Source organism: Ciona robusta, chromosome 12 (assembly GCF_009617815.1).
Source record: "Ciona robusta chromosome 12, ASM961781v2".
Lineage (NCBI taxonomy): Eukaryota > Metazoa > Chordata > Ascidiacea > Phlebobranchia > Cionidae > Ciona > Ciona robusta.
Window position 1 is genome coordinate 5,494,380 of NC_143246.1, and position 25,942 is coordinate 5,520,321.

The following is a 25,942-nucleotide window of genomic DNA, read 5'->3' on the forward strand; positions in this document are numbered from 1 at the left end:
GTCTATGAAAGTCGCGAGGATACGGTTTTATAACTGTTTGAATGTTCTTTGTTTTCAACCAGATTGAACGAGGAAATAGAATGAAAAGATGTCCCATCTTCCACCAACCTACTATATTAAACAAGTTATACATTCACAAAGCTTCCCAATAACACCACTTGTATGTTACAGATGTACGAAGACCAACAACGAGTCACTTCACCCACCTACGGTTGCCTTAATGTGTTTGCTTCCTATGATGCCATGTCAGATGAATTACACGTTGATATAATCAGCGCTAGTGATCTGCTGCCATTGGACGTGAACGGACTTAGCGACCCGTTCGTAACTGTTAGGTGAGAAACGATATTTTAGAAACGAAGACGAACTAGAGAGACATGATTTTAGCTGTAATTGTTTAAAGCCATTTTCGGTTAAAATGTCTAAACCAACGAGATGTCACAATGGTACAGCAGTTACCAAAGAGAAACTAAATTCCTATCATAAAATTTTAAAATAGTTTGTCTTTTTTAACGATTTTACATTTGCGTACAGACTTGCCCCTAAAATGACGTTTAAAGACAACAGTACACGTCAAACTTTGGTCGAAAAAAAGACGGTGAACCCAGTTTTTACCGACGAAAGCTTCGTATTTGAAGTGGAGAGAAGTACGATGGAACTTGAAGGCATGGTCGTTATATTTACAGTGTTAGATCATGATGTGTTGAGCGCTAATGACCTTGAAGGAGAAGCGGTGCTACCTCTTAACCAAGTTCTGGATGGTAACAGGTAATTCTTCTTGAGAATAATTAGATAACTCGGTTGTCAGTTATCTATTCGAAGAAGATATTATCAGACTAGTTTTAAAGAGTATATATAAAATGAACGTTCAGGACAAAAGTGTGCTCGCATAGGATAGATAGTACACCAGTACATCGATAATTAGAAATTAGGCTTTTTTTTAGCTTTTATGTACAATGAAAGTGTATACGCATACCGTGGTTTGTGCACTACACCAATATAAAAATGTTTTTTGACTTAATACTCCTTGTTGGTGTGCTAAAGCGATTAAATGTACGTTTAATGGCGCTTAGTTTAGCTTCAGACAGTAGATAATACGTCGCGTGTTTCAGTTTTAAGCGGAGTATTTGTTGTGACTGGTTTATACTATAGAGTTGCAGAATGTAATAACGTTGTATCTAAATTTATAACTTCTGTGTTGTATCTAAATAACATTGTCCTGCAATAATGATTTTACAATTTCACTATAATGTATGAGATGACTTATAGCACGTCTTACAGTAAGAGTCATTTGTCTATGCATATGGAGAGTCTCGAACAAGCAATATTACTTTGCATATTCAGAAAACGAAAGGCTATAACGAAGTTTCTATTACGCACAATACAAGTGCGTTGTGCAACACGTACAAGCGTTAACTCCTAATATAGGAACACTTATGGCTAATTATTGGACTGATCTAAAAGTATTGCCCATGTAGTAATACACGATGCTCAATCAGGTGTATGGTAGGCCTGCATACTGATCGATTACCTTCTTGCAGGAATCGCGGAAAGAATTTCAAGCTTCCGTTAACACAACCCGTTGTTGTAAAGATATCACCAAAGATGAAGCGAAAACAGGTAAAAACGCACTCTCGGTAAAGTTTAGGAAAACTAGTATAGTAGGGTGGGGGAAAACGGAACACCTTTAGCACTTAATATCCAGATATCCTAATTGTGTTTTAAACAATTAACTACAGTCTATGAGAGTCGTGAGAATGCGGTTTCATAATTCTTTGAATGTTCTTTGTTTACTACCAAATGGGACGTAAAAATATCTTCCCCCACCCTACTATATAAACAAAACACGACGTTTTTATTGCTCTTTTTGACAAAAGTACTCAAAACTATTGCTGTTTTAAAAACAATCTTTGTTTATTTTCGCAGCTGTCTTCCAAGAAAGACGAAAACTGCAACGGAAGCATCGCTGGTGAATCTGTCTCAAGCTCGAAGATAAGCAACGATGATTACGAACTCGATTATGAATGCGCGCAAATAATCAGCCCTGTTCTCTTGCTGCAAGGACGGAGCGGTTTTGACAAAGATGCCGACGAATTTTGTCGCTGGCGACGGAAACTAGAAAGCTCCATCGAGACCGATATTAAGAAATAGAATTTATAAATTGGAAAAAATACTGTCAATTCAATCGCCATTTTGTTACCTAATATATGTTATATACATATATATATATATATATATATATACATGCATACTGTAAGACCGATTTTTTTGTAACTTTTGTTTCGCAGTTACACTGCAGAGCGAAATTATTCATCTGAAATATAATTTTATTGAAAAGATTGGCGTTCAAATCAAAGAGAAAATAAAAAATTAGGCAGAAATGTTTTGGCAAAAGTGGATGCGGTAAAAATAGTATAAAATTGTCATGGTGAAATATAGTTTTTTTTCAAAGAAAAAGAAAACAGATTATATATAAAATTACACCAACTTTTTTAAGAACATACAAAAGTGTAAAAGATTTGCAAAACAAGTTTCACTATAAAAGGTGTAAACAAGACCTGATAAAAAAGTGACAAAAAATCAGTGAAAAACATCAAATAAAAAAAGTGTGTAAGTTATATAAAATGTAGTAAGCTGTTGGATTGCACGTATTCAATTATCTTCTTGCACGGCTCGTACTCCAATAAACTGCGTGTACAGCCGACCATTACCAACTTGTGTTTGGCTCGAGTAATACCAACATTCAAACGCCTCCAGTCATTCAACAACTCCCCTTTCTAAAAAAATGCAAAAAGTTAGAAGTGTGGTTCATTGTTTAATTAAAATTTACTTACCTTTTCTGCAAGTGGTTCTTTTTTGCTTCTTACAAATGAAAGCAGGATAACACTTTTGTCCCTTCCTTGGTATTTATCCACGGTGTTTATTTCCACCAATGTCGTGTTTTCTGTTAAATATTATTAAAAATAAGCCGTAAGTGCATAATGTTGGTTCCAGAGTCTCATAACATACAAAAAAGGTTAGTCATTTTTTGAATGACTAATGAAAAACAATATTCAAAACATGCCAAGTTCCAGAGAAAAAATAAAGTCTGTCATTTCAGAGTTACTCCAGTACATTGAAATTCTGTATTGCATGGGTGAGGTCATACAGCAATGCATGCCATGGGACCTGGGTTTTAGGCCAAAGCCTATTACCGACCCAATGAAATTCTAACACCTCAGGCTTCCTGTAAAGATATAACCTGCCTAACTGATCATCATATAGAACACTAACTTTTCACGCCTGCTACTGCTAAAATATTGTTTGTGAGAATTACTAATCCTGTAATATACTGCTAGGTCTGTTGATCAGAATCTATGCTATACGCATCTCAATGACTAGATTTCACAATGTCCACATATCTTCATTATTTCTTTCTAAAATGCCACCAAGTATAGGAAAGCATTTTTTTGACGTTGAAGATTTTGGTCGTGCACTCAAAGCAAGAACCTAAAATATTTCAGCAGAAAATTCTGGCAGATTAAAAAAGTTTGAAAAAAAATTAATCTTGCGCATCCCTGCTGATTTGCACACATATTGCATGTCACATTACCTTCAATTGAATTCATTTTTTCCTCAATTGCCCGCAGCTGTTTACGAAACGGAGCAATAATTCCAATTTTACTTGGTGAGCAACCTGCCTGTTGATTTTGGGAACAAATGATTTTAATAACAAGGTATGTAAAGTGTAACAGTTGTGCGTTTCTGTATGTGTATAGGGGTTATGTTTCAGGGTACCGTAGGGGAGCCTCAGGTCAGTCAGGTAACATGTCATGTCACCCCAACAAAACACACAAGGCCACTTTAAATTTAGGCCACAGTTGGCCCATTGCCCCAATAAATTGACCACAGTTGGCCCATAAGTATACCAACCCTGGCAATGGTGATATGGTTATAGTAGTATCATAATGTTATACCTTTATCAGCCACTGAGCTATAGTAGTTACAATGGTGGCTTCATACATGTTCTGTATACCGTGTTCAACTTCTGATTCATATGCCTCTCTCTGTAAGGGTAAGAGTTGGTTAATTTTTTACAAAAGTCACTTGTGGTGATTCTGCACGTTTAACAAACTGATTGGGCAACCTTAAAAGTTAGTAGAAAGTTAATAAACAATCTACGACAGCCTATAGTGAATAAGATGGGGTAATGAGCCTGGTCTAGCCTAAATTCAAGGTTCCATGCCTCATTGTAGGATCTCACCCATGCATGACATTTATATAAACACATAGAAATAGCAGAAAATTCCACTATTTTATTTAAACTGATATTTTTTACCTTAGATGTATCTAGAAATATTACCGACGTCTTCGGATCAATAGTACGTAACAGCCACTCGATGTCAGTATCGGGCATCATGCTTTTTGCAGAGTCATAATTATCGAGTTTAACTGTCGCTTCAGCCACTGTAGGATGCGCACACTCAAGTCTTCCCTCGTAAGTTACATGGTTGCTTAATGCCATGATCTCCCTGTTAAATATAGATGAGTTTATATACTTAAATATTCTTTAACGGCTTATCTGGTAGTGTATTCTTAACGTTTTGTCTGCCATTGTTTACGTTATGCCTATCAGGTAATGGGCCAATTCTGACCTAAGTCTTAGTTTTCATGCAGTTTTTAGAAGAGTAGTAGTCACATTAAAAACTAAACAGTCAAACAAAATCTAGATTTGTTACTCTGCACTGTTATATAGGTAAGGTAGAGTGGGTAACAAATCAGTACACTAATATTTTCACACATACTTGTTCATTCTATATTGCAGTGTAAGTTCACACAGCGCAGGTTTGTGTGAAGTTAGTCTTCTGAACAAACTCTCATCAGCTCCCATTTTCCTGAGAAAATGTTTAACTAATTTTTTCTTAAGAAAGTTGTTAATTGTTTTAAATATGTAATATTAAGTGCTAACGGAACCCCTGTTACCCCACAGAACTACATTTAAAAAATGCTTTTCTAAAGTTTTTTTTAAGTTAAATACCGGTAGTCATATTCCCCCACAGTCCAAAAAATATTAATTTTTTTTATACTTTGCCTCTTGGCTGACTACAAGTGGTGGAAGTTGCAGATGGTCTCCTACAAGAACGAAACGTTCCGAGTGAAAAAGAGGAGCTAGGCAGGCAGGTTGCGCAATCTGGGATGCTTCGTCCACGATACAAACGTCAAAAATTGGTCGATTTTGCCCCGGGATGGCAAAGAATACGTGTGAGGTGACGGACAAGCATGTGCAACCCACTACACGCTGTGGAGAATGTATTTAAAGTAATTAATTATTGTGTTTTTCGAGATTTTTTTTAGAATAGGGTTTGGGACTGTGTTGTGGATGGGAGTCCCGAGTTGGACTGGTCACATGAACATTTATATAAAGCTTTCTGGGTGTTGAGGTAATGGGCCAATTCTGGCCTAAATCCTAAGTCCTTGACAAGGACCTCACCCACATGAATAAAATTTTCTGATTTGTTTGTATTAAATACTCAATAACTCAACCCTGAAGACTTAAAGTACCTTACCACAAAACTTATGTATTTTAAACAATAAGAGACAATAAACCCTAAATTCAGATTGTCATAGTTAACACAATAAAGACTACACTTTACTCACATATTCATCATATAGTTTCTGAAGTTCTGTGGGTGATTTTAGATTTTGTGACAAAACCGCTTCAGTGTACGGCAGGACATTGGGGTGAACTTGGTTTGGCCGACCCAAACGTAAAAACCTGGTCTGAAAAGTTAAGTACACTGTTAAGACTTAGAAAGATAAGACTATTTAGACATTTTAGAGGTTGCAAAGTATTTTTTAATAAAATGTAAAAAGTCTGGCTTCAAGTTACACAACATCCAGAAAAACAAAAAAAATTAAGGAAGTTTTATCATCAACAAAGTTACACACTTGGTAACTTGTAAGCTTGTCAGAGAGTATGAATAAGAACACCAGTGTTATAACACAGGCATATAAATAAGTGCCATCCATTCAATCCAAATCTCACCTTATACTTTATAAGTTTGAGTAAAAGATTATCAACAGCAGAGTGAGTGTATGAGGTTACTAGTACTCGTAAACCACATAAAAGCAATATCCTGATCATAGCAACGATAGTGGTTGTTTTACCACTGCCGGGCATGCCTGTAACATTTATTAAAAAGGTTACAACTACAATCTATATAACTAGAGATTGTAATAAATTCCGTGAATCTGACCGGATCATAGAGTTGAATGATTCTTGTGTAAAGAAATACAGTAAGGATCTGGTGCAAGAAAACATAACAGAAGAAACTTAAGCCTAACCAATTGCTATATAAGGACTGACAATACCATTTAGGCGAACTATATATATAACAATTAGTTGGACCTAATTTTTTCTGTTTCCGTTTTCTTGCACCAGATCCTGACTGTATTTCTTACACAAGAATCATTCAACTTTACAAGCACCAGATCCGGGGTAGATTCACAGAATTTATTACAACTAAAATACTTAGCCTATATCATTCTTTTTAAATGAGAAACTAATTACACTAGTTTTTCAAAACACAATAAGACTTACCAACAACAAGTGTATAATCCTTAGATATAAGCACCCTCTTAATAGCTTGTCTCTGTGTTTTATTTAACCCCCTAAGCATCTGAGCAATCTCATCTTTAGAAGAACGGGGAATAAAATCCAAGTTTTTGGCAAAAAATGGATCCCTGTTAAAAAATGCATATGCTTATCCAACGTTCTGAATGAATGTAACTTTATTATATTACTCTAACTTATTTACTCCATTTTACTATGTTAAAGCAACAAAAGACATTATAACATGGGCCAGGGGTGTTTTGTTTCACACCTTGCGTCTGTTTACAAGCTACCGCATAATGCATATCTTTGTAGGTAACTACTTTTTAGATTTGCTCTATATCAGACTATATGGCTGGCTATTTTAACAACCCCATAAAAGACTACTGGGTTAGAGCTTGTGGTCCTGCGTAATGACACATGTGCCCACAGGCCACAATGGTAGCGGCATTAAGCCTCATGATATGGTACCCTATGGTCTAAAGACAAGCGTTTCAACCACTGTGCTACATCAACGCTTATCCTACAGAATGTAAATATCACAAAACAGTTGATTTTACTCACCTATGCATAATGATCAAGTGCCTCAGTTTGTTGCATTGAGTTTCATTCGACATGAGGAGAGACAAGTTACTTAACGAACTTTGGGTGGATATTGCTCCCAACCAAATATGGTTGTCAATACTGTAGATCATGTCAGAATCGTAGCCGGAAAAATCTCTAAAATTTTAAATAGAGTTATGTTTTTTTGAGGCCCTTAGGGATGAAAACTTCTAAAACAGGGGTTGCAGCAAATTATGTACCATACCCATTGAGCGGTTTTACACCAAAATACTTTTATCTTGCTGTTGGGTGTCTATGCAAACAAAATCAAGCTGAAGTATATTGCATTTGCCACATTAATCTTTAAGTTTTCCTATGTTTGACAACTATAAGTTAAACTGTATTTTGACATTGTCACCTTAGATTTGACTAAAAGTGTAAAAATGAAAACACCAGACAGACAACTACTGTTATTTTAATAACTATACTTTTCACCAATAGTAATAAAACAGTTCTAACCTGTCAGTAATAATGGAAATAAATGACTTGTTGATAGAATGAATGGTCCCAGTAGAAATGGCAATATGACTTGGTTCATTTCCATTCACCAACACTAAGTCACCAACTTTGAACATATTTTCTTTTCTGTTATCTGATCTAAAATTAAAAAAAGTAAAAAATGTTATTTAGTGTAACTTTATATAAATTTTTGGTCAAGGATAATTTTTTGTTCTGGCTCGGACACTGACTAGACTTTATATAATTCAATTCGTAGAAAACCGATTTACCTTTTAAAAGCTTGAACGAACATGTCAGCTAGTTCTGGTTTGGGTAGAGAGGATCCCCCTAGTTTTAGACCGGTGATGCATTTGCCCTCGTCAAATCTGCAAATATATGTTATATATCGTGAAATTTGTTCATTGGGTTTTGTATTTTGGCAAACAGAACAAAAATAAAACCACGATTGAAATTCTTGATTTTAGGTAAAAAACGAATACGAGAGCGTTTATTAAAGTTGTTCGTCATTGTGACTACAACTGATATTAGTAACAGTATAAAAGCAGCGTCGGAAAAATCAATAAACTTTAATTCCAACACCCCTTGAAAAAGTTGACATTGGTTACAAAATGGTGACTGAAATGACATGAAATCTGTCCCTTGTACTAATAATACCTTGAAAGTTGCAAACACATTATTAACCCTCACCTTTCTTGTGGAGTTTTCAGCCAAAATCGTTTTTGTTTATCCTTTTTATTTGCAGCTTGCTCCTCCAAAAAAGTGCAAGTCATCCAGTGGCGAAAATATGCTAAGTCAGCATCCGTGAGGTGGCTGAAAAGCTGACTCATCATAATGAACAACTCGGATGAGGGTCGGTATCTCCCTTGTGATTCGTCAACGGTTCTAAGATTTAAAATTAATATACAAATAATATTATTAACTAAAATTGTTTAACATTTTTTGGCAAAAAACACATATGCATTTCAATATCAGTTTCAGTATCAGACTATCAGTATTAAGCACTGAACCCGGTATCCTTTGGTTTCAGTGCAAGGGCCTAACCAATGAGCCACGTTGTCTAACCAATACAAACTTACTTATATACAAGTGCACAGTTACGTAGTTGTGAACAGTTCCTGCATGTTCGGTCATTATCAATTGTTGGTGGGAAAGATTGAGTGGAAAATTCCTCAAAAGAGTTGGCGTTGCTTTTCATGATGGTTTTTGTGATGGAGTCAGCAACCTATGGAAAAGCAGAAACTAAACCTATTGTCTAAGATAGGCAGTTTATGGTTTGTATTTACTTTGGTTGCATTTCTGCTTTAAAATATGGCTGCCCATCCAGTATTGAAAACCCAAGAAAATCAGCAAATTTAAAGTTTTTAGTCTAATGTGTAAAATGGGTGAACCATGTCCTAAATCCCTGGCCCCTCACAAGCTACATCGTAGGACCTTTTCCATATAAAATAGAAATATGCCGAAGGGTTAAAAATTTAACATTACGCCAATACATTGGCTTACTTAATACTCACCAGACAATACATTACATTAACATAAAACAACCCAGAAAAATCAAACTCACCTTATTTCTCAGCATCATTAAACCACTACTGTCCACTGGTTTAAGTGGAACACAACTTGTTTTGAGGTTTTTCAGATAAAGCAGAAGTCCTGCTGGTAGTGATATGAGTGGGACACCATGTTTGTTTCTTCTTTCGTTGCAAAACATGGTGTAAATTGAAACCTGTGTATTAAATATATTAAGATGTTATAGGTTGGGGTAAAATGGTCAATATTTTTTATTCTTTTTTTTGTCTAATTTGGTAGTAAACAAAGAATATTCACAGAATTATATAATTGTAGGTTTGTAGCCATCTGCAAAGATTTTTAAATATATAAATACTAGTAAAACACCCTTATTATAATATAGTCATTTTTAAAATAATAGAAAATCATTTTTATAAAAATAGTAATTTATTTTTGAAAACACAAACTCATATAACCTGTACATGATGTTCCATAGAATGACTATCTTTCCCCGTTTTTAGTTCAAGGGGCAAAACGGTATTTTCAGTGGTTCGAGTTTTCTTGTCAGTGATTTTAAAATTGCCAGTAAGATCTATTTTGCCCTTAAGTCCATACTTGGGTGACCATACATTCTCTTCTATGTCTTTTACCTAGTTCCATAAATTGAGATAAAACAACAATGAACTAATCGGCTATATATATGCTACTACTGCCAAGCAATGGGACATTGTATAAATATTTTATTATTAAAGTGAATACTCATGGCTTCTAATAAATCACTTTAAAATAACTTATGTTAGCAAATTCTTATTGTATGAAACTGTTACACAGTGATATGCTTTTTAACTTATTCTTTCCAAAATATGTTTGTACATGGTGTGTTGTTTGTAAGGCCTAGGTATTTTTTTTATTATTTTATTGTTTATAAAGGTATCATACCAACATGATTTCCAATTATATTAATAATCAAACAAAACATGTATTAACTTTATTATAATATTTATTATTTACCTCTGTCAGTGCAACATTTGCATCATATCTTAATGTTGATCCCCTAACTGGTTTGAACCGGTTTGGAGCAGCTGAAGTCGGTAACTGGAAGTTGACAGTGTTGCCAGCACATGGCTTGCCAACCCTGAAATCTTTAATCCAAGATTCAATTTGGGGAAGGTAGTTTTCTACTTGGGTCAACACTGCTTTGGGATCTGTGTTCATTGCAAGCCTGTGTGGGTCAGATTAATAAACTGTATTAGCCTATACAGATAGTATATTTCTGTAAAATTAATTGCAAACCTTTTTATGAAGCAGATAGTCGTTTTCCTTATGTTAGTACAAAAATTTAAGCATTTGAATGGTGTATTAAAGAAAAGGTTGGGCCTATTCAAGCAGTTTTGCATTTACAAATTATTAAAAAATGACTTTTGTAACATTGTTAATTGTTATAACATGGGCTAGAACGCAATGATAGAACTAAAGTTCAAAACAAAAGTCTCTAAGAAGGTGCCAATGCAGAATGTCAATAACAAAAATGATTAGAGTAATAAAGATACTTACATATCAGCAAAGTATTTCCTAGAATACACGGCATCCTTTGCAACATTTAACAATATTTCCTTTGCAACTGGAGGTTTTAACTTGATAGCAGTTTGGAATATATAATGGACAATTGTCCCAACCAACATGACTGAACTAACATTATTGGGGTCTGTAGCAATTTCAGTGTTCTGAGGAAAAATGTTGACATTTTGAGTGAATGAATAAATGTAATTTATTTTTCTTGCGTAGTGGGAAAACTTTGTAAAGGTGGCTGTGCACAGTAACCGGAATTCGTCCGTTTTGTCCAGATTTCGCTGCCGCATGCGGGACTCTGTAATGGGTTTGCATACGACTTCGCAAGCAAATTCGCATGCCGGATACTGTGTACAGCCACCTTTAGTTATGTTTTTTTTATATAATTTCATATATTGGCCTATATCATATGTATTGTTTTTTAATATACTTTTCTGTAACTGTAACCTTAAGCAAAAGACTAATAAAAATCATGGTATGTATTATTACATTTGGTGTCATATATATATTTAATATAGCCTCATATAATATAAATATTATTTATTTATAATTCTGTAGACTACATGTTATATGAAATTTTATGCCCATACATATTCTACCAAATAAAAAACACACATTTTTAGTGATGGTTTTAGGTAATTAGGCTATACCTTACACTTGCAGGCTATACCTTAAAACGTTCAGATAGAACAGCTCTGCGGAGACACCCAAGACTGTTTGACACGGTTGTACCACTTATAAGTGTGTCGGGGTGGTGAACCAATAAGTTAGTTTTACCATCAATAACTGTACATGGTTCAGCAGACTCTTGGTTGGGAACAAGGTTTATAATATCACCTGAATCAAGGTTGCTTTCTGCCCTGTAATATATTAGAACAAGGGTTAGGGCTTGAGGGTTATTCTAGCACAGTTATGGTTCAGACTCTATGCCTAATGTAAAGTCTGTAATACTTTACAGTATGCCAGTTAAAAGTGCAATGTTTGTAAACAGCAAAAATTCTTCTTTTATAAATTTTTGTAAAATCTGTGATGAAATTGGTAAAACATAAGGAACTTTATTATGTAATGCGTTAAGTGCAGTACATTTTAGCTCTGCTTAATTGTAGATATAGACACCTAACAGCAAGTGAGCAAGATAAAAGTTATCTGAGGTGGAAAACTGGGGTACTAAAACAAAAGATTTCACCATAGGCACTGCTAATGTTAAACATAACTATGTAAATAGAAACCCCATGTATAAACACCTCACAACAATATAATAGTATGTTAGTGTTGATAATTAATATAGTGCATGAAACACAGATAGACCTACTCACCATTCATGTTTAAGTATCACTTGGTGTTGTTGTTTACTTTTTGTATTCTCAACTGTAATTGTCTTTGTGGGAAACCCCCCTTCATGAGAAGACGACACATCCACAACTTTATGCCTCAAGCAATGAAGTTCATTCTCAAAACTGTCAAATGAAAAACATTCTTTTTATAAAGATTGTTGGTGAAACAGTTTACTGTTTTCGTTTAATGGTTGTAGTAACTGAAAAAAATCTGATACAACTGAAACTTGGTTTAATTTGTATCGTATAGCATAACAGCATAAATATGTATAAATACTATTACCAGTTCATTTGGTGAAATAAAAATAATGACTTGCGATCTTTACCTTGTGTTAACCTTGCTTTCACTTGTAGATGTTTCCTCTTCCTCAAATGCTTTCAATAAATCAAGATCATCCTCCCATTCATAATCATTAGTGGCAACTTCTTTAGATGGATCGACCTCTTTGGTTATACAGCTCATTGAAGTTGCATTCCTCGCTGTTGCTGGGGTAATGCATGGAGATTTTTTTGGACAAAAAATGGCCTTTTCTGTGGATAGTTGTGTATTTGGATTTGTTTCTTTAGTGGAGGTTTTGTGTGAAGATTCTTTTGTGCAAAAAACAGCTTTTTCTTCGGATAGCTGTTTATTTGGAATCGGTTTTGTTTTTAAACCAACATCTTCTTGCTGAGCTTCTGTAATTACATTTTCATCCTTTTCTTTTTCTTTTATTTTCTGTTGTTTTCTTTTTAAAGGCTTGTGCAGAACTGGACTGTATCTAGTTGGATGTTTTGAACCATTTTCAGAAGTATTGTTGCAGTTTTCCAAACATGGTGAATTTTCTATGTCACTTGTGCATTCTGGTGCTGTACAATATTGAGACGACCCACAAGAACTAACAGAAGCTATTTCCACCAGTTCTGCATCTTGAGAGATGATATTTTTCTCCTCTATATTTGAAAGAACTTTTGTCCTCTTGGCAGGACTGCTGGACATTTCACTTGATGATGTTTCGGTTTTCCGTTTCGATCTTTATATTGAAATTACAACAAAATTAATAAGAGAACATGATAGGTTTACACTTTACATACCAGTTTGAAACTGATACCATAAAAAGAAAAAAATACATTTTGGTACTTGAATGATTGTTGTACATGGCCATATTTCATTATCCTTAGTATTGTTTACAATAATTAGCATTAAAAGCGATTTCTTCACTATTACTATTCAATGCCACGTGGTATATTGCGCAACGATGTTGCAATCACTTCCAGTATGTTAACAGTTGTCATGTGAAGCGTTGTATATGTTTGAATGTTTCCTTCACCTAACATTCCTTTCGCAGTGACACTACTTATTGGTTTGTTTAGTATAATAAATATGCTTTACATTGAACCTGAAATTGGCCTTATCTTCTATTATAATTAGCCATTGTTTTAGTATCATCACACAATTCAACTTACCTGAGGTAAAAACCTGGGGAGTTCTTACTCTTCATAAAAGGATCAATTTTTCCTTGTTTTAAACCATCTTTGCTTCTAAGCAAATCTTCTGCAGTACGAGTTGAACAAAAAGAAAGAATATTTCCTGTAAATGCAAACAAATTCCTAATGACTAAAATTATATAGAGCAAGTATTATAAAATAATTTCTACAGATATTCAAAATTAAGGTATTAGTGTTTGTACCTTGACTTCGACTTAACTTGCCAGATTTTGTCTTTTTGTTCATTCTCAGATCTAGGTTTATTAATATTTTTCTGATTTCTCAATCTTAAAACTTAAAAACCATAAAATGTAGACGTTGAAATTCAAATAGTTGCTCTGTAAGAACGAGATTGTAAAATTGAATTAAAACAATTTTCATGTGTAGCAAATATGACTAGGCAGTAGGCACAAGTAAAGTTACTGATAAAACACAAAGTCATTTACGTTAGCACATGTTAACAATAAACATAAAACTAGATCCAAAACTTACATACATTAGAAAGGAACATAATATACACCAGAAATATCCTAATTTAAGACAACAGGCAAAATTCAAAACTCCATTATTAAAACATGCACAGGTAAAAAGGATATTATATTTAAAGTTTAAACTTTCTTTTCTTTGACTTTTTAGCAAAACCTTTCGATTTAGACTTTCTCTTTTTCGTTAATTTAGAAAGATCAGCACGATCATCTAGCGCAGAAATATTTCCAAATTTTGTCAGCGAATCCAGCTCCGATCGACGAATCAACTCTCGCTCTGCATTCTTCTGCTTCTTCGAGACATTGAGCCGAGTAAAATAATCTTCCTCGAACCGCTGTCTCTCCTCACGGTCCCTAACAACCTTATTTTTAACAGAAGAATGATGCGAGATCTCCAACGGAGCATCCGTGGACTCCTGAGCAAGTTCAGAGATCAGGGAAGATTTACGAAGAGTTCGCTCTCGTAATTTTTCCATTTCTCTCTCCCCTTTCCCCTTTGTCTCTTGCTCATCATATTTCATCGCAGCAATATGTGGAGGGACATATTTCTTCGTCTCTTCAGCTTCTCCCACTTCTTCATCACTCTCCTCCTCCCCTCCAGCAAAGTCATCCAGATTAGGTTTAAAGCTTAAAGGATCATTTTCAACATGGTTACCAGAAGAAGCCGACTGCACAGCTTTATCAATCTGATATCGAAGTTTATGTTCCAGAGGAGCGATTTTTTCCAAAACAGTCCGACTCTCAATGACTCTATTCACAAACCCACTGTCACGAATACTGACTCCATTTACTTTGGAGTTTACAATACCAACTAGGTCAAGCAAATACGCCAACATCGTATTATTCTTAACGTCCAACAGCGACACACCGTTACTGGTCGAGATTTCTCCATCTATAACTCGTCTCAAGACTTCTTCTACTCTTGCAGTAACTGAGTCTGCCTGCTGTTCTAGCGATGCCAGGAGTGCCTGCCACTTCGGGACATCTTCAGCCAACTTTTCAAGCTGGTCCGCCTCATTTATTGTTGTCATTTCAACACAATATCGCAATTTACGATTTTTTTGCGTGCACTGTTATAGGACGAATATTTTATATCTTACTAGATACTAAACAGCAAGAACCTAACTTTTTAAGATGTAAAAAACAAATTAAATACACCAAAACAATACAAACCTTAATACTATACCTTAAATTTAAGCTGGATTTCTATTTTTTCACTTACACCACATGGTTTCCCGCGCTGTTTATTTATTTACTTGTTAAAGCGGATGCGCTTAGAGCATCGAAAAAAATATCTAAACATTTTGGCCCCTGTATGTCTACAGCAAACTGTATAATAATAATAATAACTTTTATTGGTCTCTTCGATTACGGTAGCGAAGATTTAAAAATATTTTAAACGAAAAGACAGGATATAGCGACAAAACAACAGTTGTTAAAACACGCTTACGTTAAAAACATATTTACATTTATTTGGAAGAAAATAAGCGTGGTCGCTAAACCCAAAGTTAGTATGGAGATTAGTTGGGTATAGGTCTATACTAACTTTGGCTAAACCTAGCGGACATACGAGCCATATATATTACATAATCATAGCACACTAACAGTATACTATGATATATTACCCCCAACTAATCACGTACAAAGTTACATACATGGTAACTCGTAAACGGACATGAGGTATGTAAGACAGAACTTCCGTATTATAACAACTGCCGTTGCCCCACCAGGCGAAGTATGAGTCTTTTCAACCATTCAAAACAGAGGCAATATTGCGAGTTACCGAGAAATCAGTTGAAAGCAGCACTCAGGAGTGGCGATCAAGGAAGCGCATCCAACGCATATGGAGAGTGCGCCCTTTTGTCTTTCAGTATATCTTCTATGTCTTTATAGATATAGAGTGAGTTATAATAGGAATCTCGATCAATTTGGTTAAACTTGAATGTTTACGTTTTGCAGCGTCTGTGCGCAAAAGAGGTATGAAAAGAAACACAAAAGTTTTTGCTTTTGTAGCTGTCTTGGTAATTGGGTGTTTCATTTATAAATTGGCAGTCTCATTTATGTAAGTCAGTTTATGTGAGATATAATTTAAACATAAAACAGATAAAATTTTGACATTTTAGGTTTTCAAAACAAATTGAGTCTTGCGCGAAGCAAAAAGCTGTTCACAAAATAAGGACGGTCGTATCAGTACAGCGACCAACAGGTGAGTAATGCTGTGACATGATCGTGCGGGTCGTACACTATATCGTCAATATAGGAGATGGTTCTGGTTCACTAATATTTTACAGAAACAGAAATAAAGAGGGCAAAACATGCTCGAGAAATTAAAGAAGAATTGAAAAGTTTGTGGCAGGCCACTGAATTTGAGTTTAAGAGAGTTTTAAGTTCGAACGATCGCAAAAGATCTATTGACCAAGCTGAGAAAGATCTGCTGCAAAGGATTTGGTATATAACTTATATCACGCACTATTAAAGTAGTGTGGTTTTATTTTAAAAAAGTTGAGTTAATCAGCTTTTTTCAGGGCTTTAGAAATTAAATTAGAAACCGTTCAATCGTTGGATCTAACGTGGCAAGCTGATGTAGCAAATAAAACAAGCAATTTGGTGTCGGATCTAATTGAAAGTCACCAGGTGATTAATTTAATGACTAAACTTTACAAATCATATTCTAGATGTAAGTAAACTTTGGTTTATATTTAGAATAAGGATAAGTTACACATAGATGCAGCCGCATCTATTCTACGATAGAGGCATTGTCACGACAATTTTTGTTATGGCTTTCATTTGTCGAATTCTAAGCGTTTTCATTTAGAACCCAAATAACTGCAACGAACGTGGACAGTTATTTGGACACCCGGAACTCTGTGGTTACGGATGCATGGTACATAACATCTTGCAACAATTCTACATGGCGCTGTCTAATAACAAGACCCTTTTCACTTATTCTACCGGTTCAATTTACTTAGGAACCCGAACAACTTTAAAGAAGCTTTTACAACCATACAGCAAAAACTGCTCGCCTCGAACTGGGGACTGGAAAGAGGTAAAAAGTAAGTAACTTACACTTTAGTAGGTTGGGGTAAGATAGGACACTTTCATGTATTTCTTGACCCATTTGGTAGTAAACAAGAAATATTCACAGAATGATGTAATTGTAGCTTCGCGACCATAAAAGAGCGTTGTTAATTGTTTGAAACAAGATCGGGAAAGATGGGATTTAAGCGCTAACGATATCCAGACTTACCCCACAGTACTATACCTATATAACAACAAGTAAAAATATGAATTGTATTATGTTTGATGCAGCATTCAGCGATTTAAAGGTGAACGAGCTATCCTATATATTCAGTGAGCATTGCACCATGCCTGCACTCCGTCGTTATTCAGTGTTTACCGACGAGTTATGGAATTCAGTTGAACTTTTTCATGGAAACCCTAAAGCATGGCTGGCCGGGAAACTGGTCCGCTACATTACTAGACCAACACAAGAATTTTTTGATGCAATGAATAAATCGGCCGCAAAAATTGATTTTACAAGACCAATTGTTGGGTACGTGAGTCATATAGTAGGGTGGGGTAAAATGGTTTATGTTTTATTTTCTTTCTCGTCCCAATTTCGTAGCAAACAAAGAATATTTACAAAACTTTACATTATTATAAATACGTATCCTCACGACTCTAAAATAGTGTTACATATTCTCTTATTCCATCCGACTTTATCTGCAATATGACATTTTATTCCGTGACTTTTCCAAGGTTACACATAAGAAGATCTGACAAACTAAGTTTGGTCGGGGAATACGCGAGATCTCATTTATTCAGTGATTACATGAAACACGTCGAGGAATGGTATGGTAAACATGAGATGCGAAAAGCTATGGAAGGTTCCAGAAACAAAGTAGAACGAAGAGTTTACTTGGCGACCGATGATCCAGGAATCTGGAACGAGACACTCAAGTAATATGTTTTCTATATTTGCAAGCGTATGTAAGTAGGTTGGGGGATGGTGTGCATATTTTCTTTCTATCCTTTCCTCTCATTAAACAAAGAACATTAAGAAAATTATAAAACCGTATCTTCACAACCCGTTGTCAATTATTTAAAACACGATCAGAATATTTGGATAATATGGGCTAAAGGTGTCCCATCTTTCCCCACCCTCCTACCATTTTACTTATAGCAACTCATATTCTTTGGTTATTAATAACTCTAAATTTAGAGTCCAACATTAAGACGGTTTGCTTTTAAAAACATTTTCTTGATACAGTTACCAAGGATACGTGTTCATTGGACAAAGTCAATTTACGAAACGCGCGAGTGACAAAGCAACACGAGATACACCATATGGGTTGGTTCAGATTGCAAACGAAATTAACATTCTATCGATGTGCGACTTTATCGTTTGTACTTTATCGTCAGAGGTAAGTTAGACATTTTGGCTTAGTATAGTAGGGTGGTGGGATGACCCCATTATATTTCAATGGCTAAACCGTGGTCTTATAGGTAGGAACCCTTGCATACGAGTATATGCAAACCTTACACCTGAATGCTGCAGATAGAGTGATTTCATTGGATGCGGAATACGGCGTGTCTGGTGCACCAGTTGATGTACAACGAGTTTTATACAGCCATAATGTGGAAGGGGAACTTTCTTTACGGCCTGGCATGTTAGTAGCTGGGTACCAACAGTGGAACGGTTATTTTAATGGTAATGTCCATGATAAAGTTAGGCGTGATGCTGGTAATTGGAAATTATACCCAAGTTACAAAGTACAAGCAATACCTCCGCCTTTTGCACTTAAAAATGGTAAACTGAATTTGGTGTTTTGAACAATTAACAACGCTCTTTTAGTCGTGTGGTAGCCTACGATTATATACTTCTGTAAATACTCTTTGTTTACAACCGAATAGGACGAAAAAAAAACAACAGTTGAATATGTAATGGTTTTGTTTTATTCTATATGCTGGCTGGTACCCTAAGGAGAGTTCCACTCGTAGGAATTGGATCCGAGCTGGTCCATTACGCATATGCTTGTTACTATGTATACTTATCAGAGAAGAACATGCCTATTTATTAAAGTCTGGCTCTCTTGTTCCTATTTGCGATACTTCTCGAAAATACCCGGATGTAAATTCACCTGTAGTTAGCGAAGTTTTGTAGTTTTGTTCTTCATTATAAAACGAGATGTCTCTTACAAGTCTACTCCAATATTCATACAAAGCATGCGTATCCGTTTTGACGGCAGAATTACACAGAATAAAGAGAAGTTTACCGAAATATTCAGTTTTGTAATCGATGCCGTGTAATCAACCATCGGTATAAGAAAAAACACGGGAATGTAGCAAATGAGTCAAAAAAAATACCAGATAAAAGGTCAGTAACCCCATCGGTAACAGACTAGATCTAAAAACACTACCGCTACCGATTTAAAAAGGAAACAACAAAATAAACGGAAAGTAAACGGTGGAATTCGTACCGTAGTGATTCAAAAATAATTCAGAAATGATTTTTCAGAAAGAAGATATTTCATTTCCAAAAGTAATAAATGCTCCGTTGATTTCGCTTTGTTGATCACCACAAAATAAATAAAGTGGGAAAAAGAAAATACGCCAAGATTCGTGTCAAAAATGACGCAGTGCAAATTTAAAGTCAACAACGAAAAAATGAAACGCAGTCCTTAGACACGGTATCAGCAGTACGCACGGTGGGGAATAAATAAAATAGCATATTATTGATGTTGGGTGACAAGGCGGTCTTATATCGGGCCGTTTGAATTGAAAGCGAATTGAAAATGGCAACTATGAAAACCGCTTGGCACCAGTATATTTAGTCTGTGTTTGCGTTTTGCTTGGATATATTGTCATTGACGAACTAGTATTGCACGGTTTCTGGATGTGCTGGCGCTGTTGTACAACGCCGAAAACGAAATAAAAAAGCTTCTTCTGACCAACTAAATATACAGAGTATATAAAATGGTGCGTGGTAGGACGAACCGGATGAAGCATGTACAAAAAGTGAGCAACGTGTACTTTGGAAAGGTAGAAAAATAAAAGATCTCTGCCTTTAGAACCACACCTTATTGAAATAAGAGGCTGCTAGCCGGGGTAGTTGTACTGGTAATATAGTGGGGGTCTTTGGGGAACTCCAGGGGATGGGATTTGGTAGGGGGCTTGGGGGTGGGGCTGTTGGGGGTATGTTTTGTAAGTAGGGTTTGGATTTTGAGTGTGGGGGTACTGGTGTGACGTAGGGTAGGAAGGGGGTTTGAAATGTGGGGTTGTGTATGTGGATTGGGAATAGGAAGGGGGGTTAGGGGGCTGGTGGGGGTTGTTGTTGTAAAAGGGTGGGAGAGTCCTGGGTGATTGCGTAGGGTGATAAGAGGGTGTGTAATGAGGTGTGGTCGATTCGGGGTAATTTGCTACCGTTCGCTGCGGGGTAGGGTGACAGTATTGAGGGATGGGGTAAGGTGAACTTGTAGGGATTCCCCCGGTTGGATGAGGGGCTTGGTTTGTTGGTGATGTCATCAGACGTGGCATGTTTCGTGGTGACGTCATGACACGTGGCAATTCTCCTTCAATGGGGAAAGTTCTTGATACTGGTGGGGGATTGGGCCATCGTTGTTTAACTTGGGGCATCTGGGGGTAACCATCTGGGTATTGGTAAGGGTGATGTTGGGGTAAAGTGGATGGCTGGGGGTTCGGTGCTTTATAATGGGGGTTGAGACGCGCAATGAGGCTTTCTGCTTCGTTGATTACTCTTTGTTTCTCCTCCTCGTCTCTTCGCTCTTTCTCTTCTCTCTCTTCTTTCTCTTTTTGCGCCTTTTCCGCCTGGTGAGAATACGTCGGTAAACTTCGGCCAAAAATCTAACCAAAACATTTTTGTGAACAATAACATACCTTGACTTGGTTGCGCTTTGCTTCTTTCAAACCGTACTCTGCAGCGCCGTGGTTCCTACAGTTCATGCTCTTATGCTGGTAGAACACCATGGATACTCGGGAAGGCTGGAAACGGTTTGGATACAAAAGCGAGGTGGTCGCATGTAACTCACGTTTTGCGCATTCAATGAGAACCTGTTGGTAATAAGTTAATGTTAGGGTTATAAGGGGGTGTTATATTGCTGTTACGAGCTAGGGAGTGACTTTTAATAACGATTTTCCGTATGAGCAGGTTAAGACCAGAGAAGAGTTTTTGTGAAATAATTATTTTCACATAACTACACGCAAAAAGGTTGTACAAGTATAGTTTTAAAAGAATACAGATTATGCGGGTAATTTAGAACGGAGAACAAAAATTCAAATGTGCTTCTTAGTTTTCTATACTAACCGAGCCGTGGCCGGGAGCAATTGCCACTCCACCGATGTCCTGGTCCATGAAACTTTCCTCTGAGTCGGAATAAACATCACGACGTGGTAGGGGGGTGGGGTAGGGGGGCTGGGGTTGCTGGAACTGTAGGTTAGGGGGCTGCTGGGGGTGTTGGGGGTACGATTGGGTGGGGAAAGCAGAACCCGCTTCTGTTTTAACAGCAGCGTACGATTTTAGGTTGATTTTGTTTTCCTGTTGTGGGTAGTAAGCGACTTGGTCGGTTGATGGTTCACTTTTGACTGTAGCGAATGTTTGGTGGAAAGGATGATGCATTACTGTGTCTAATGATGGTAACGGGGTTGGGTGACCGTGCGGCATCTTGCCCGTGTATGTGGCCGGGGAAGGCGCACGGAACGCGGGGTTTAGAGCTGTGTTTTGCGGCGAGTTGAGCTGAAAGTTCCCGATGCTTGGTGAAGTGGACGAAAGACGTCGACCGAATTGAAACGATGGCGCTGGGCTTGGGGCTTGAGGTGTGACTGGCGGAGTTCCAAATATAGCAGGGGATACCGATTGATTTTGGGGCGTTTTTGCTCCGTGAGCATTTGGGCTGAAAAAACTACCTATAGACGGCAGGTTACTGTCGTCAGATTGCGTGACGTGTCTACGGTACGGCCACCGTGGCGGTGGGGAGAGAATGGGGTCTTTGAAGGTGCTGGGGTCAAATTTTTGTGGCGAAGGAGGAATTTTTAAACCAGAAGGGCTGATGGACCTGAAATTAAGATATGCAGGTTATATATTTTGTATGGTACGGTGGGGTAAAATAAATACCGTTAGCACCCAAAACCCATTTTTGTTTATCGTGGTTTGAACGACTAACAACGCTTTATCGGAGTCGTGAGGATACGGTTTTATATTTCTTGAAATGTTTTTGTTTACTACCAAATGGGATAAAAACAAGAATGAAAACATGTCCCATCTTATTCGGTGTATCATTTTAGAGTATTGAAAATATAAAGGCAACACGAATGTTACACGTCCAATATTAAAAAACTGCGGCGGTCACGAATATATAAAACGCATTACTGTAATCGTATACGTGATTCGCATTTCTAAAAACAAACCGATGTGACGTAATAAACCTACCATTGTTGGTTGTTCCACTGTTGCGTTGTTGCCATAGCTGGCAAACTTGTTAAGTTTTCCATTGACAGCGATCGTTTAGGTTTTCGTCCCCTTTTTTTCTTGACTGGGCTTACGTCCAAACCATCTTTAGTTCGCTTCTGCTTTCGTTGTTTGCAGGTTCCTACAGGTTTGTCACGAAGACGAACTTGACGTCTAAACCCGTTCAGTATCTATGAACAACAAGGAACTTAAAATATTCTGATTGAATGAATGTAGCTTGCTTTATCCTCGCGTGGCTGAAAACGACAGTCGTTTTATAACATGGATGTTTTTTCTTATACCTAGTGCTAGCTTACGAGTTACCACGTATGTAACTTTGTGTGTTTTTTGTATAACTGACAATTGGACATCCCATTTTTGCTCCAATCCAGTGATCACTAATCGGTTGCCTAATTTTTTAATCATAAAGAAGCAACCACTTACAGCGTAAAATATGCTACTTACTCGTGAGCGGGCACGAGGCGTATAAATAATAAAGTAAATAAGGATCATTTATTCATTTAAAAGTAGTTATATACGATTCAATATAAAATAACAGAAACTGTCTATACCTCAATAGAACCTTCTCTTATTTTCTGCCCCACCCCTTCAAACGTCCCTTCCTCGTTCGTAAGATCGAGTTTATACAAAGGTAGAACATGTAGTTGTTCGTCTGGTGGTTTCTGCCCAATGACGCGAAGCTCAGGTTTGGTAAGTGTCAGAACCTGGATGAAAAAAATGGTCAACACTGGGTTCATTTTGATGAAAAAAATTGGCCAACTCAAAATTTGTGGGGTTATTAAAAAACGTTTATAGCAATCGAAATTTATGGTGGCAAGTGCCTTTTTTTCCTAAGTCATTTACCACGATTTAAGGTTTTTAGTTCTGCATTTTGCAAGTTTTTTCATGGATTTAGGTTCTTGGTGTTTTCATGTGAATTTCCAGGTAAAATTTGACGCAATTTTATTGAATTAATAACCTAAGTATTGGATTTGTGGGCTTACCAGAGTTGTCCCATTCTCCATGTTATGTTGATCCTTGTGGGCATGTGCGCAGAAGTCCATACAGCAAGTGACGCCACTGAACGGCCGTCCTTCGTTGGGTGGGTTGTAACCAAGGCGGCATTCTTGGCCCTCGCATTCTCTCTCAATCTAGACGTTGAAATAAAATAATATATAAAAATACAAAAAAAAACAATTTTTTAGCATTTTTAATGTTACGCTATAATTAAGGATGAAGAAATGATAGGTAAAAATAAATGTTCGCCCACTAAGTTACATTTGCGTTAACACGTAATCGGGCATGGGGTATATGAAACATAACACCAGTGATACTACCCCTTTACGCGATGGTAAATAACGTCTAATCATTCATTTTTTTATACAACTACTGTAATACCTGATTCATATGTGCGTCAGGTGCAGCCGTTTTATACAAGACACTCATTGCGCTCGCTAGCCGCTGGCAGAAATCGGCCACGCAGCTTTCCGCATTGCTATCTTTGGTACCATTTAATTTAAACTTGTTTGGTTTTGTAGAACGAGCGAACTTGCAGCCATTGTAGTACATTGACCATGAACAACCGAATGAGTAAGACGCGCCACCTTTTTCTGGGTCAAAGCCCTGGCACGCACAAGTCCGTCTGAAAAATAATCAATGGTTAAGTAAACGGAACTTGGTTTTAGGATTCAGACAAACAAAGAGTATCTGCATATAACAAGAGTAACCTTTTTTTTTACAAATTTTTAGACTAATACTTTGGGTACGGTGCACTGATATAGGTCAGAGTTGGGTCACTACTCGCTAAAAAGTTATTCTTTTAACGGCTCAGACGTTTCGTCTGACATCCGACAAGACTTCATTTGGAAATAAGAGACATTATCAGGAAATATCAGAAGTAACATAATAAAAAGTTGATATCTTACTCTTCGTTTGTTCCACAGCGTCGTTCAGTTGCCGTGCCATTGGTAGGAATAAGTTGTGTGCATTTGTTGTAGCTGAAATCCGCCAGAGGCCGAGATACGCCTTCCCATAGCATTATAACGACCACCATAACAGCAGTTATACACCGGTGCCCAGGTCGCTGCCTGCACACTACCATTATCTTCTCCTGCTCGCTGGAACGACGGAGGACCCACTTTGCAATAGGACATCCACGTGAAGTCTTACCCTCTTTACCAGTGTAGCAAACCTGTAGTGGGCATTAAATATATTAAAACCTTTTTTTGAATAGATTAAACAAACAGTAGCCTAGCATTTCCGTGGAAAAGACTACACTATAGTACCGATTTTAAAGGTACATTTATATAAAAAAAAAACATTTCATGATGAAATTAAAGTTTGAAATGACTAATTTTAAACAGTTTTTTAGTATTACTTCCTTGTAAGAAAAATGTTTGGTTTAACTTACCTTTTCTATTCTCAAGGCTCGTCCCGTAAAGCCACAGCGTTCTTCGAAGAGTTTTCGAATGCCTTGTATAGAATGGGAAGCTCCTATGTGTGTGTAGTATGGTGGTAGCTCCTCTAAACCATCTGAACCAGGTATACACGTACAACGAGGGAATATATGCTTCTTGGTCTCGACTCCGTTCGTGCCCTTGTATGTTACGGCTCTACCACGTAATTCGTCAGACGATAATTTCCCTGGTGTAGCTAGGAGCTCTGGGGCAAAGGTAGGTTGCTTTGTAGAGCTTGTACTTTCATAGCTCGTTGAACGGGGCGTGCAACCTAATGGGGTTCGTGGTGGTGTCTCAAATGAAGGCATGAAGGTAGGGGTTGGGTATGCTGGGGTTGGGAACTGGGTGGGTGAAGGAAAAGGCTCGCATTTTGTAGCTGGGATAAAGTTGGGGAGTATTCTACTTATATGGTTGGGTGGTAGGGGTAATCTCTGTGTTGGGAGTGTATTAGTAGAAGAGGGTTGAGGAGTTACGGCCCTCACAATGTTTTCAAGGGCTCCTATACCCTGGCTGCTGTATCTACGCAACAGGACTTTCTTTTTCGTTGTTTCAAGCGTACTGTCCAAGCCTGTGTCGCTGTCAGGTGTGCAACAGTCTGCCGAATGGCTTCTGGACACTGGGCTTCTTCTTGAACTAAAGTTTGGTGCGGTGAAGGCACGTCGTAGGGAGGTGTGAATAGGGCCACCGTTGCAAGTGGTAGCTTGTAGTTGAGGTAGATTATGCGAACGTGCTTCATTGGAAATTATACTGGACGTGCTGCAACGTGACGTCACAGCGGCCTCGGCAGGCAACAGGTTGGAGTTTGTATTACATCCTGTGTAGAAGCAACAAGTGTTAATTTGCATGCTATTTCAAACTACATTAAACTTTAGGCCTCGTTAAAATTATTGGCTAGGACTTGAGAAAAACCTGCTATTTCTATTTCTAAGACTCGGTAATAAAAAAGGCCGTTTTTTTATATTTCATTTTCTTTATTCCATAAAGTGAGATAGAATGTGTATATTAAAACA

The 25,942-nt window shown here is 37.0% G+C and overlaps 5 protein-coding genes across 8 annotated transcripts in view; 2 read left to right on the forward strand and 3 right to left on the reverse strand.

The window, feature by feature from the left end:
* The window catches only part of LOC149727130 (BAI1-associated protein 3-like), a 24,076-nt gene extending 21,737 nt beyond the window's left edge, over nt 1–2,339 (forward strand). Inside the window, exons 16-19 of the mRNA XM_089890498.1 lie at nt 172–335; nt 535–768; nt 1,542–1,620; nt 1,927–2,339. Coding sequence (XP_089746624.1) covers nt 172–335; nt 535–768; nt 1,542–1,620; nt 1,927–2,151 — 702 coding nt within the window. The 3' untranslated portion in view covers nt 2,152–2,339. The remainder of the gene's footprint in view (nt 1–171; nt 336–534; nt 769–1,541; nt 1,621–1,926) is intronic.
* On the reverse strand, nt 2,307–13,870 carry LOC149727131 (DNA replication ATP-dependent helicase/nuclease DNA2-like). Its single transcript, XM_089890493.1, has 24 exons — nt 13,731–13,870; nt 13,507–13,630; nt 12,390–13,073; nt 12,046–12,186; nt 11,400–11,589; nt 10,715–10,884; nt 10,172–10,382; nt 9,637–9,810; nt 9,216–9,377; nt 8,731–8,876; nt 8,342–8,536; nt 7,924–8,019; nt 7,655–7,792; nt 7,157–7,312; nt 6,581–6,723; nt 6,026–6,162; nt 5,638–5,760; nt 5,067–5,278; nt 4,785–4,874; nt 4,319–4,511; nt 3,957–4,046; nt 3,593–3,680; nt 2,835–2,944; nt 2,307–2,777 (listed from the first exon to the last, which is right to left on the reverse strand). The coding sequence occupies exons 1-24, from the start codon at nt 13,771–13,773 to the stop codon at nt 2,616–2,618; spliced, it is 3,978 nt and encodes a 1,325-aa protein (XP_089746619.1). The 5' UTR covers nt 13,774–13,870; the 3' UTR covers nt 2,307–2,615.
* LOC149727132 (neuroguidin-like) lies at nt 13,865–15,241 on the reverse strand. The gene has a single exon (XM_089890555.1). It carries the CDS (start codon nt 15,041–15,043, stop codon nt 14,129–14,131), a length of 915 nt encoding a protein of 304 aa, XP_089746681.1. The 5' UTR covers nt 15,044–15,241; the 3' UTR covers nt 13,865–14,128.
* A 96-nt stretch (nt 15,242–15,337) lies between these two features.
* LOC149727133 (alpha-(1,6)-fucosyltransferase-like) lies at nt 15,338–19,449 on the forward strand. 3 transcript variants are annotated; one of them, XM_089890530.1, is made up of 10 exons: nt 15,339–15,912; nt 15,972–16,074; nt 16,136–16,218; nt 16,304–16,460; nt 16,538–16,646; nt 16,828–17,065; nt 17,322–17,565; nt 17,772–17,972; nt 18,283–18,436; nt 18,519–19,449. In XM_089890530.1, exons 2-10 carry the CDS (start codon nt 15,992–15,994, stop codon nt 18,843–18,845), a joined length of 1,596 nt encoding a protein of 531 aa, XP_089746656.1. In that variant the 5' UTR covers nt 15,339–15,912; nt 15,972–15,991; the 3' UTR covers nt 18,846–19,449. The 3 variants fall into 3 exon arrangements, with proteins under 3 accessions (XP_089746657.1, XP_089746656.1, XP_089746655.1); XM_089890531.1 differs by having other exon boundaries at nt 15,338–16,074; nt 16,310–16,460; XM_089890529.1 differs by having other exon boundaries at nt 15,339–16,074.
* LOC149727134 (uncharacterized) overlaps nt 19,284–25,942 on the reverse strand; it is a 37,753-nt gene continuing 31,094 nt past the window's right edge. For both annotated transcript variants that reach the window (XM_089890486.1, XM_089890487.1), the window contains exons 10-18: nt 24,887–25,746; nt 24,402–24,667; nt 23,875–24,118; nt 23,481–23,627; nt 23,049–23,201; nt 22,459–22,667; nt 21,337–22,084; nt 20,910–21,083; nt 19,284–20,840 (exon numbers count right to left, since the gene is read on the reverse strand). In XM_089890486.1, the coding sequence (XP_089746612.1) occupies nt 20,112–20,840; nt 20,910–21,083; nt 21,337–22,084; nt 22,459–22,667; nt 23,049–23,201; nt 23,481–23,627; nt 23,875–24,118; nt 24,402–24,667; nt 24,887–25,746 (3,530 nt within the window). In that variant the 3' untranslated portion in view covers nt 19,284–20,111. The remainder of the gene's footprint in view (nt 20,841–20,909; nt 21,084–21,336; nt 22,085–22,458; nt 22,668–23,048; nt 23,202–23,480; nt 23,628–23,874; nt 24,119–24,401; nt 24,668–24,886; nt 25,747–25,942) is intronic.

Excerpts from the sequence above, each read along its gene's own strand:
- LOC149727131 (XM_089890493.1), bottom strand. The coding sequence starts at position 13,773 with ATGAACAAAAAGACAAAATCTGGCAAGTTAAGTCGAAGTCAAG. Across the intron at positions 9,378-9,636 it reads CTATGGAACATCATGTACAG|GTTTCAATTTACACCATGTT; the intron begins GTTATATGAGTT and ends TTTAATACACAG. Across the intron at positions 2,778-2,834 it reads AAGAACCACTTGCAGAAAAG|AAAGGGGAGTTGTTGAATGA; the intron begins GTAAGTAAATTT and ends GCATTTTTTTAG.
- LOC149727133 (XM_089890529.1), top strand. The coding sequence starts at position 15,992 with ATGAAAAGAAACACAAAAGTTTTTGCTTTTGTAGCTGTCTTGGTAATT. Across the intron at positions 17,973-18,282 it reads ATCTGGAACGAGACACTCAA|TTACCAAGGATACGTGTTCA; the intron begins GTAATATGTTTT and ends TTCTTGATACAG. Across the intron at positions 18,437-18,518 it reads TTTGTACTTTATCGTCAGAG|GTAGGAACCCTTGCATACGA; the intron begins GTAAGTTAGACA and ends GTGGTCTTATAG.
- LOC149727132 (XM_089890555.1), bottom strand. The coding sequence starts at position 15,043 with ATGACAACAATAAATGAGGCGGACCAGCTTGAAAAGTTGGCTGAAGAT.